The sequence below is a fragment of the Macaca nemestrina genome, chromosome 11 (genome assembly GCF_043159975.1).
Source record: "Macaca nemestrina isolate mMacNem1 chromosome 11, mMacNem.hap1, whole genome shotgun sequence".
NCBI classification, from domain to species: Eukaryota; Metazoa; Chordata; class Mammalia; order Primates; family Cercopithecidae; genus Macaca; species Macaca nemestrina.
In genome coordinates this window covers 69,401,835-69,414,119 of record NC_092135.1, presented here as the reverse complement: position 1 = coordinate 69,414,119, position 12,285 = coordinate 69,401,835, and the positions used below count along the sequence as shown (strand labels likewise).

The 12,285-nt window shown below is 36.3% G+C and overlaps 1 protein-coding gene across 6 annotated transcripts in view; it reads right to left on the bottom strand.

Moving 5' to 3' along the window:
• The window catches only part of LOC105483248 (DDB1 and CUL4 associated factor 17), a 61,297-nt gene that overhangs the window by 9,029 nt on the left and 39,983 nt on the right, over positions 1–12,285 (bottom strand). For 4 of the 6 annotated variants that reach the window (XM_011744015.2, XM_011744018.2, XM_011744019.3 and 1 more), the window contains exons 11-14: positions 9,678–9,768; positions 8,557–8,640; positions 6,453–6,608; positions 5,585–5,677 (exon numbers count right to left, since the gene is read on the bottom strand). In XM_011744015.2, the coding sequence (XP_011742317.2) occupies positions 5,585–5,677; positions 6,453–6,608; positions 8,557–8,640; positions 9,678–9,768 (424 nt within the window). Of the gene's footprint in view, positions 1–1,598; positions 5,678–6,452; positions 6,609–8,556; positions 8,641–9,677; positions 9,769–12,285 lie in introns of those variants that run through there. The other 2 variants (XM_011744017.2, XM_011744016.3) reach the window with 2 other exon arrangements.

Genomic DNA, 12,285 nt, shown 5'->3' with positions numbered 1-12,285 from the left:
TATATATATATATATATAATTTTTTTTTTAAGGGCTGAAGATTTTGGTTGGGCACCTGTAATCCCAGCACTTTGGGAGGCCAAGGTGGGTGGATCACTTGAGCTCAGGAGTTTGAGACTAGCTTGGCCAACATGGTGAAACCCCATCTCTACTAGAAATAGAAAAATTAGCTGGGCATGACGGCGCACACCTGTCGTCCCAGCTACTTGGGAGGCTGAGGCATGAGAATCTCTTGAATCCGGGAGGCAGAGGCTGGAATGAGCTGAGATTGCGCCACTGCACTCCAGCCTGGGTGACACAGCGAGACTGTCTCAAAAAAAGAACTGCAGTTTACTGCACGTCAACTATACCTCAATAAGTCTATAAAGAAAATTTAAAGATCTCTGATAATTCTAAGTAATAATTTGATTTTATTTGCTGACATCTTTTAACTGGATTTACCACCTTTGCAAAGTTGGTTATTCTAATTCTGAGAAAAAAAAGTGTAGCCAAAATTCTTTATGAAACTCAAATTCAATGTTGTCTCTAATCAGGAATAACACTTGTATCCATGAAAACAAAGAGTTAAAGGAGAGTATCAGACAAATCTTACAGGGTTTTGCTGATCTCAATCCTCCCTTTCCTTGCTATTGTCTGTTAATCTCAGTGGGTTCTATCTGAGAGCCTAGTGTTCAGAGCATGGTGTTTTTTAATGTGCCCATATAGGAGGCTGAGAGTCCCCCTTCTTCCCACCTTTACCCTTATATAGGACTCAGGTTATAATGAGGAAAGGAACTGAACCTGCAAACTTCGGCACAAATTCTAAGACACTTGAATAGAGAGTCAAAAAGAGTATAAATAAATAAATACTTCTGAAATTTTGTGCACCTCTAAAATTTGAATATACTAATTTGCTATCACAACATATCCAGCCTAGAATACTACAGTTAGTGAGAAAAGGATACAGCTTGTTTAATATGCTTTCATATTAGAGAAAAAAAATCACCTGATTTCACCTGTTATCATGTTTATGAAAACATGAACTCATAACTTTTAAAGAAAAAAGTCACCTTTCTGCTTTTATTACAATGATTGCTGTGACCTCTTCTCCAGTGCCATTTTGTCCAGCTCCAGTAGTCATGTGAAACACATGTCCTTAGAACCCAGGTTGTTCCCAACTATAATCTCCATTAAAGGAATCAGGGTTCTTTGATAAGCAATGTATCCCATGTTTGAGAAAGAATAATTCAAGCTGAGTTTTGGGGTATCTTAACTATTATCACAAATAATGTTTTCAGCAGTTCCTGGGGAAGGAAAGAGGTCAAGTTGACAAGAGGGTTGCTAACCACAAGTAGAAACAATCTGAGTTATCAACTAGAAATGATTACACACCCAGCATAAATACTAAGATAAAGAAGACTAACAACCACAAATGTTGGAGAATGTGTGGAGCAAGTGGAAGTCTCCTACATTGTTGCAGGCATGTAAAATTGTACAATCCTTTGGGAAAAAGGCCTGGCAGTTTCTTATTAAACTAAACATACACCTACCCAAGGACTCGAAAATTCCATCCCCAGATATTTACCCAAGAGAAATAAAGACATGTGTTCACAAAAGAATTGTCTAAGAATGTTCATAGCAGCTTTATTCATAACAGTAAAAAAAAAGCAGAAAGAGCCCAGTGTCCATCAACAGAAAGATAAACAAACTGTGTGACATAGTCATACAAAAGAATACTCAGCAATAAAAAGAAATGAACCACTGACACATGCAACAACATGAATAAATCTCAAAAACACTATGCTAAGTGAAAGAAGCATTACATTTTGTATAATTTCACTTATATGAAGTTTTAGAACAGGTAAATTTAACCTTTGACATAAAAGAATGAGAACAGTAGTTATACCTGAGGGGTGGGGAGGGGATAGACTGGGAGAAGGATTTAGGAAACTTTCTGAAGATGACTGCAATGTTCTAAATTTTGGAAAGGGTTTGGGTTACACAGGTGTATATGTCTGCAAGATCTCAGTAAATTTATACTTGAGATTTGTGCATTTTATTGCAGGTAAATCTTAAATCAAAAAAATTAAAAACTAAATAAATACTAAACTCTAGTTAATAATATGCAGCTGAAGTACTAGGGGGAAGTGTATCAGCAACTGCAATTTATTTTGGAATCCATCAAAAAGTATGCTGGATAGTAAAATAACAAAACAAGTAGAGTAAGATGTAGAATCCCTGTGGTCAGTATTTCAGTATTTACTATAAAATTCTTTCAACTTTACTGTATGTTTGAAAATTCTTCATAATAAAATGATGGGAAAAAGACCTCAGTAGGTCTTATCTTTCTATTGTATGTCCCTTGTTTGAAATAAATTATTCTTTCTGCAAGATACAGATTTGATAGCAACACAGGGAACAGAAATTAGCTCCCTGGGATTCCAAAAGATGGATGATACATGTGAACATGGTAAGAAGGAGAAGAAAATATAAAAATTATTAATAAGGAAGCCAAATAATATGAAGACTAACTACTAATACTTATTTTATTATCACCACAAAGGGAAAGTACCTTTTAATGACTGCTAACCACTGAATGAAGAACTACATTTTCTGTCAATTTATGTGTGACTTGTATCTTACCCAAATTTGTTCAAAATTTAGACATTGAATAATCAGTAAAAAACAATTATTAAGCATTTTCCTATATACCCAGTATTATAGTTGTTGGTATGCTATATATGGGATAAAATAACACACATTGCCTTTTGAGAGCTTTGGAGGAAATTGGGCACAAGTTTATGCCGAACAAATCTGGTTCTGCTTCCCACCTCTGCACTTATTAGTTGTGGGACCCTGGGCCAGTTATCTTCTGTAAGCCTCACTTTCCTCATTTGTACAAAGGGGGAAGATAACAGCAGTTCATACTTAATGTGGTTATTTTGAATATTAAATAAGACAACCCATTTTACTTATACTGTATCACAGTGACTAGTAGATAGAAAGTACTCAATAAATGTATTATTAAAAAAAAAGAACTGTAAGACACAAAACTTTCAATTGGTGGAAGAATGTGAAGTGCCTTGTCTAAACAGAGCAATATCTCTTCACTAGGGAGCACAAATAGTAAATAGGATAGGATTTGTTTTGTTTTCTCCCAGAGCTGTGATAAATATTGTAAAAAATTAAGGAACAATAAGCTTGCTGCATCGATGCTCTGAGAATACAGAAACTCAGATCCAGGAGTGCAATGCAGAATGTACCTCTTTTCAGCTTAACATCTGCACCTGATAGAAGCTACCCTGCTTCACCTGGGCTTGCATTAAACACTCAGAATTGTTACCCATAATGTTTTGTACCTGTCACTAGTACCTGTTAAGTAGGTGGGCACGTAGCTAGCATCTCGAATTAAAATAGTCAGGTAAAGAGGGGGTTTATGTAGGGCAGGAAGACATTAATGTCTGGCAGGTGGCAGAATGAGCAGCTGTGTGACACTCTGGCGAGCTAGGAAGCATGCTTCATTGTCTCTTGCTATATGTGGTATCCAAATTCCCCACATTCTTTGCTATCTTCTGTATCTTTTGGCATATTTTTACCACCTATCTTGTTAACAATCATGCAGCCTATATTCCCACATACTGTTGCAACTGGCTGAAACTAAGCAGTAGCAGCTCCTCCTTTTAGTTGGGGCATCGCTCTCCTGTTACACTGCCCACAACTCCTTACTGTCTTTCACATGAGGTACATTTCCTGCCTGGCCTGGATGGCCTCTGGACCCTGGTCTAGTTAGATTTAGGCAATGGTGACATGTTGGGGGTTTCTTAGTGGTAAGTTATATCTAGATGAGAAGTATTCTACCCTCTACCCCCAGCAAAAAAGCAGCCAGGAGTCTCAGATATTTCTCAAATGCCTTTCAGAGCAGATGAGTTCCTTACTATCATTTCATAAAAAGAAGGTGATGACTTAAAAGGAGAAGGAGAAACTCAATAATCACCTAAAAAAAAAAAAAAAATCTCTGACATGATTGAAGTCTTAAGACATCCTATTCTGAAACACTCTTGGAAATGGAGAATGAACATTCTACTTTTACACAGCCTTGCATCTGCTTTGAAACTCACACAACATTGGTTTCTTTCTTTAGTACTTTCCCTGTCCTCTTACTGGTCTTATTTTTCAAGATGTAAGTTTACTGAGTAGGACTATTTAGCTAGTGTCTAATTGAAAGTTTGGGGCAATGTCTAGCACCAGGGCAGAACTGGGAAGAATTCACATCATTCTTAACATGGCATCAAGCCAAAACTGAAGAAAAAAATGGAAAGATTTTAATGTAAATCATCCAAGCTAAAAATTCCATATTTTAACTTTAAACTTGAATCAGCAATGATTGTTGCTGCTGTTTCCTTCCTTTATTACTAATTATTCTTTTGAGGTTAAATCAGAGAAATGTGCAGAACATGTGAAATGGAAGCAACTGAATTTCTCAAACAGGAAGCACAAAGAAACATTCTCTCCCTTTAATTGGGTTGCCTTTATTTAACATTCTAAAGAATGATTATTAAAGTTCAAGGATCATATTTAGATCTTTCCTAACAAAGAAGAAATAATGCTTGTTTCATAAGCAAGCCAAAATTTTCTCTGGTTAATCAGGCAACTCCCAAGCTAGTAAGAACTCCTCCTGGGACCTTATCTATTCTTTTACAGGAAACAGAACTAGTGCAGGCAAGGGTACCTTTATCTTACTGCATAAATATCAAAATATTGCCTAAACAAGATCAGAAAACTCCTAAATGAATAGAATGGTGAGATGAGAACATCCTTAATACATTAAGAGCTAAACAGGATGCATATCAGAAAAAAATTTCACTTAAGGTTTGCTTGGATCTTTTACATTAGTCTATATAGAAACACAACCAACTATTCAATGTGAACATCAAGCCAGGAGAACAAAACCAAGGAAGAAAAGATAATTTGGGAACTAGAACCAATTCCTGATACTATATACAAATACAAAACACATATAAATACATGTATAAGATTTTAAAAACCTGTGATGACATATTTTGGGCTCAAAATAATGTTCTCACATAACACATCTCATTTATCATCCTTAAGCAAAGTTTGGTATAGAGGATATGTGGTTTCCTGCTGCGTGTTTACTTTTGTCTCTCCCTGTCTTTCCTAGCCTTAACAAACAAAATTCCAAACCATCCTTTAAGAACCCATCAATGACCCATCCCATCAATGACTTACTCCTCAACAATTGGAATTAACCTGTCCTTTTCTTTTCCCAGCATTTGATATTTGCATTACCATCTAGCTCAAAGCTGCAAAACACTAAACTTCTTGGAACAGTATTCTAAAAAACCTTTACAAAAAATGATGTCCTCACCATCTTTTATAGGAAGAGTTTAAAAAAGAAGTCATAGTTATCTGAAGTCAACACAAGACTTTTTTGGAAAATATTGGAGAATGTGCCATGCAGATAATAAAATGGATTGGACACAGCTGCTGGGATGTTTGGCTAAAAGTCTCTTAGGTTACAATTATCTCACTCTTTTTAACAGCTTCTGTTTATGGTTTCTTCTTCTTCTGCAGTGTTACATACCATCTGGTAAACATAGCAGCTGAAGACTCTGTTGGGTTTCTGCTCTATGTGTAGCACTAAGTCTCTGTCAAAGTAGACTTCATGGCTATATGTCTGTAACAAAAACACAATCAAATGGACTCTCCTTTTCACACAGCCATATTCACTACTGTGTTACTAAAATGTCACAGTACCTATGCTAGGGATCTTCGAATATACACTTAGAAGAAAATAGTTGCTAGAAAGAGGTTTATTTTTCATTATTTGTGGATATGCATATTATTAACAAGAAAAGGCATTCTACAAAATATAGAGAATAGAAAGAACTCTGGACTTGGGAGTCTAAATACCCAGATTCTATTGCCAACACTGCTACTATCTATCTTATTGTGTGATCATGTATGAATTGCCAAACTTCCCAGGTTCTCCACTGATAAAACAAGACCTGGATAAAATAGTGTCTATTGTTCCTTATAACTTTGACATTCTATAATAGTTGAAATATCAGACAAATGTATTCAAGAGTACCTGGGAATCCTACATACTTAGATACGGTCTCTATTAAATAACTGTCTGGATTTATTACTGTATTCTCTTATTTTAAAAAATTTTTCCAAATTTTTAATTGAAAGAAAATCAAAGACTAGGGTAAGGAAAGAGACAATAAGTCTCAGGAAAACACATGAAGTTTTATCTTTAAGGCCACTGGTGCCAAGGGGAGGAAGGCTTAAGAAGTACTCTTTTGTTCTGTATATAGGACAATAACCTCTTTCACGTGGTCATTGGCATAGGTGAGTCTGGACTGACATGAACACAGTAACATCTGTTCTAATAAACGGCACCTATAAAGAAAAGGTTTACAACTTTGTATTCCATGGACTCTACTTACCACATCCCATGACTCCACTAGTGGAATGCTTTTAAGTAAAGTTCCATATTCATTACAGTGGAAATCCAGGTGAGCTTTTCCTTCAGCGTCTATTTGAGTAACCGCTACCACAGAAAGCAAATCTAACTCATCTTCATAGTCCACAATTTTGAAAGTCTTTGGGATAGACAGATAAAATAGAGGGAAAGGGGCAAAATCCAGTTATTCAGGCAGGCTTATTTCTGCATTTATAGTTTAAGTATTCCATTACTTACAAAAATATGAGAGAAGAATGAATTAATGGGAAGAATAATAGGTAGAAATGTATCTATTTATATGCCTAGTAAAACATCAGCTCCAAGATTTTCAAGAGTTAAGCAGTATCCTACAGATTTGATAAACAAAACCAAGTCTATGTAGATCTCAAAGTATAACTGAAATTCTCTACGGTGACAACAAATCAGAGCTTCTCTAAATTTAAAAGAGTATTCAACTGCTGCCTCTCACAAGTGTGTTTGCTGATTCCTGGACAGGACTAAACACATGAAGCTCAGTTCTGAAACCTGAAGACTGCTCACTGAGCTCTCAAATTTCTCACACTAGAAAAACATAGTCATTTCTAGAAGGATGGATAACCCATCATACACTATTTACGATTTTTTACCACCTTTAAAAAAAATCCTTTTGGTTTTTTAAATAAAGCAAAAATGGCTGCTTATTCTTGAGGAAGACTATTAGGAAATGAAATCCAACCCACAGAACAGGACTGGGACAAAAGGGTTATCTATGGTAAAAAGAGAAAAATCCCAGAACTGTGTCTCAAAGAAGAAAACCCAAGATTTCAAAAACCTTGCAGGGAAAGCAGATCAGTGCCCAACCATCCAGGAATGGACCACAGGAAGGTACATCTTGGCTGAATGCCTGGCATCAACTTTAAAGACAGGCATAGCATGTTTCTCTCAATCACTATGCACTAATTCTTCGCCTATGTTTGGTCAACTGCTCTCTAATACACTGACATTTTCTGCCTTTGCCACCTTAATACATAAAAATTTATATGGATTTATCACCTTTGATTAAAATGTACTTTTATGTTATTTCCTTTTTGCCTTCACCTTACCATGGTCAAACTTCAAAGGGTGACTTCTTGCCTTGGTGTCAGTGATTTTATAGATTTTAGTCACAATTTCTTCAAACTTTTCCTTTACAGGCTAAAATATTTTGTTTTTTAATCTCATGATATAGAGCATCTCTCGTTTAGCTACCACCTCTCCCCTCTGAATGAATTATGCTACCTTTTGGAAATTTTAGTACATCTTTCTGGAATACGGTTTTATATGCAGAGTATGTTGCTTTCTTCTTTGTTCTCAATAGGTGTGTATGGTCCAAAATAATAATTTTTTGTGTGTTTTTTGGAGAACTGCTACATATTGGGCCACCTCTAACATATTTTAAAAGAAGTTCAAAAACTGTCCTTAGAAGGCCACTCTAATGTTTCTACCTAAAAATGGTCATACAAATAATATAGTTAGATAGTCTAAATGGATTTAGAATTTATGCAATGGTTTATATATTTAAGGCATGATCACTCAGTTGATTTCATAAATACTTCCAATGCTTCTTTAAAGGAAGGGGATAAAAATGTTTTAGCTCAGTGACTCATAAAGTCAACTTGAAGATAAGAGCTGAACTGATTTATCACACCCTCACATCCTCTTCCTCTGACCTATGGGCATTAACAAACATATTCAAGTCTAGCAAGTAAAAAATAAGGCAAAAACCATAAAGTCATCAGGATATAACTCAAGAATTTTCCCTTAAGAGATTTCCCTAGAAAATATACACATCAACAAAACAAAACAAAACAATAAGCTAACAGTGTTTTCAAATTATTTTGGTCCTATGAACAACTTTTCTGCAAATAAAACTTTAAGAATAATTACAATATGAAAAGAGAGGATGGTGGGGTTGCACTGGTTGAAATAGCACGCACAACCCCAACCAACTGGCCTGCCTGGAACCCCTCAACCCCAGCCTCTACCCCAGGGTATGGGGAAATATTAATATGAAATTCACAATGCAAGGACACACTGGTTTGGTTTGTCATCTCTGGCCAAAGCAATACCTCTTGTTCTGGGTCATCATCCAGAAGGTTAAAACTTTTTTTTACCACCCGTCCAGAAGCTGTAACAGTGAGTACATTTTCATTCTATCATATGGAAAGAAATAAAAAGATATGACAAGTTCTATTACATGCAGTCAAAAGTAAAATTGTATTAACAAATTTGGTAAAACTTACCAACCCTTCTCCCGCATCACAATTATTTCCTCAACTGAGAAAATTCTGAATCAGATTTCTGATCCTCCGTTTCATATTTTGAGACAGGGTCTCATTCTGTTGCCTAGGCTGGAGTGCAGTGGTGCGATTTTGCCTCACTGCAGTGGTACAATCTTGGCTCACTGCATCCTCTGTCTCCCAGGCTCAAGCGATCCTCCCAGCTCAGCCTCCCAAGTAGCTGGGACTACAGGCATGTACCACCATGCCTGGCTAATTTTCTACTTTTTGTAGAGACAGGGTTACACCATGTCACCCAGGCTGGTCTCGAACACCTGAACTCAAGCAATCTGTCTGACTTGGCCTTCCAAAGTGCTGGGATTACAGGTGTGAGCCACTATGCCTGGCTCAAAAATACTTCATTAAAGTTTTTAATGGCTAAAATGCCAGAATGGGCAAAAAAATAAATTATTTAAAAGATTATAGATTAGCTGCCTCATTCACCTGACTTTTGCCTTAGTATACAGTACAGCAAATAAAAAGTGGATCTGTTTTAGATACTTCCCGCCCCATAATTTTCTTTGTGGTCTTAATTTATACACTAAAAGAAAAGTACCATCTGGAGTTAAAGTATGGTATGTGATTTTTAAAGATTTATATATTACCCCAATTAAATTTAAGTTTGCACAATTAATTAGACCCAAAGGTTGATAATTCATCAATAAAAACTTAAAAGGAAACTCAGAAAAGAAACAGAAATAAGCAAAAGAGAAACTCAATATAGTCAACTTTCTTTAAATCTCAAATGTACATGGGGTTAAAACTGGCTACCCATGTAGACAAAATGAACAGACTTTTATAGGGCTGTGCTGTTGTTTTCTGCTACACTCAAAGGCAAATATATTAGCATATTATAGTCTTCTACAGAAAGACAATGATATACAAAGGATTTTAAAGTACTCTTGACTTACTTTATTGTTCTCCCTGTCGGCCAAAATGACAAAATCTTCAGAGATCTGATGCTGAAAACTATTATTTTCTATTTCAGTTAGCTTCAAAACTCTGAGAAGGGAAAAAGGATTCTGAGAACATAAGACTTCAAAACACCATCACAGTGCCAAAGTTTAAGTACTGAAATAAAACTCAACAAATAAAAATTATAGTAACAACACTGAGGTAGTTCTCTTGATTACTCTGCAGTACTAAGTGATCATTGAATGTCCATGAGCTCCTTCAAATTCAGAGATTCTGTTAAACAGAAAAACGTGGGAACTTACAACAGGTACCACTGAAGTAGGTAATGATCAGCTTGGTCAGGCCTAAGCTATTTTCCAAACTGGCTTAATAAAAGTTACTCTGAAGAACCTTATCTCTGCTATGCTATAACAGGTCTCTAACATTTCAGCTCTAACAATTATAGCAGATATTTGCATTTTTATTTCTGAAGTAGGATGAGATATCTATGAGCAACACTTGGGGTTAACTATAAAGAAATTCAATTAGCAACGAAATCTATACCAAATAGAAACTAAGAGTTTTCATGATAGAATAATATTTAAAAGTAACAACTGAAAATACTCTTCTTTTTTTCTTAGGATTGATTATATTTAAAGATTTGGGTTTTTTGAGTGCAAATGGCCTCATGGATCAAGCCTATTTGCTCACCACCCACGGAAATCTGTTTACATCGTTAACAAGCTTCAAAAGCACAATGTTTTACAAGCTCAAAGTCTCAAATGCAGAAAAAAAGAACAGCAGAGAGAAGCAGCTATGTGTCCAGAGAGTGCTGGAGGCCTCAGAGTTCCCGAAGACCAAGAGATCAAATAATAATTTAAATTACTCACTTAGTGTTTTTAGAGGCAATATTTTTAAATGCTTATATTTTAAAACCTGGCAAAAGGCCATACACTCTTTTTGGGCCTTATTTTCTTAAGTTCAAACTAATATGGGTGGTAACAAACATTAAAAGTAAGGCTTACTGAAGTGGAACCACAGATTAAGATGTGTAAAAATTAATAATCTTATTTCATTAAATCCTTTCATCTTCCTTATATGAATAGTAGATCCAGAGAGGTAGACTGATTACCATGAAGCATAAAAAATAAAGGCAGACACTTCCCTTTTTTATTTTTTATTTTTTTAGAGACAGGGTCTTACTCCATTACCCAGGCTGGAGTACAGTGCTACAATCATAGCTCACTGCAGCCTCGAACTCCTGGGCTCAGCTGATTCTCCTGCCCCAGCCTCCTGAGGTGCTAGGACCACAGGTGCCCACCATCATACCTGGCTATTTTTTATTTAAATTTTTTGTAGAGACGAAGTCTCACTATGTTGCCCAGGCTGGTCTCAAACTCCTGGTTTCAGGGGATCCTCCTGCTTCGGCCTCCCAAAGTACAGGATGATAGACTTAAACCATCATGCCCAGCCCCTTCTCTTCTTACTCAACAAATACTGAGCATCTACTCTGTGCCAAGGACTATGCTTAGTGCTGGGGTTATAGGTGTCAGCAAAACAGACTCCTTCCCTGTCATCATAGAGTTTATGATACCAAATAAGGTATTTAAGCAGAGGATCACAAAAATAATTTATTTAAGTTGCCCTAAGTGCTACAAAGGAAGATGACACCATGGGTAAAATGAAAATACCATGGGCAAGCAAATCTGACAAGGGGCATCAGGGAAGGTCTGTGGAAAAGTGACATTGAAGCTGGGTCATAAAATATGAATAGAAATTAGGCAGAAGAACAGGTAGGGGAAACAGACTCCAAACAGAGGGAACACGCCCTCCATTTTCTGAAAAGACAGCATGACTAGAGTAAACTGAGTGGGAGGAGGGTCTTTCGGACCATGCTAACTATGTTGATTTTTATCCTAAGAGCAATGAAAAGCAATAAAAAGGTTAAAGCATTTGAATTCACTTGTATAGGTTTTTGTATTTCTTCATGTTCTTAAAAATCATGCTAGCTGCTGAGAAGAAAACTGACTTAGTGCAAGAGTGGATCCTGGAGCCCTGGAGTGGGCTATTATTGTAACCTAGGCTAGTGATGACAGTGACCTGACCAAGACGATGACAGTGGCCAAGGGCAGAAATAGGCAGATTTAAAAAATATTTTGTAGCAAAATAAACTGGATTGAGAGGATATATGGTGTGTATGTATGAGAGAAAGAGAATGCCTCTAAGTGTTTAAATGTATGTATACTGATGAAAGACAAACTGGTAAGAAGGTATCAGGAATGATTCAAGATTTCTGGAATGAGCTTAGATGAGAGGTTGGGGTTAGTATATACATTTTGGAGTTTTCATGTATACATGATCTTGAAGCCAAAGGAATAAACAGAATCAAGCAGAATGGAAATAGTGAGAAGAGAAGAGGGCCTAAGACCCAACTATGGACATCCAACAATTAAAGTCTGGGTAGAGGAGGAGGAGCACAAAAGCATACTAAAAAAGATAGACGAAAGAGGAAAATATTCAGAACCGTGGTGTCAGGGATGCCAAATGAAAAGTGTTTAAGGAAAGGAAAGGTCAGTTTGTGAGAGATGTGTGTGCCCTGAAACCAATCAAAATAAAACAAGATTT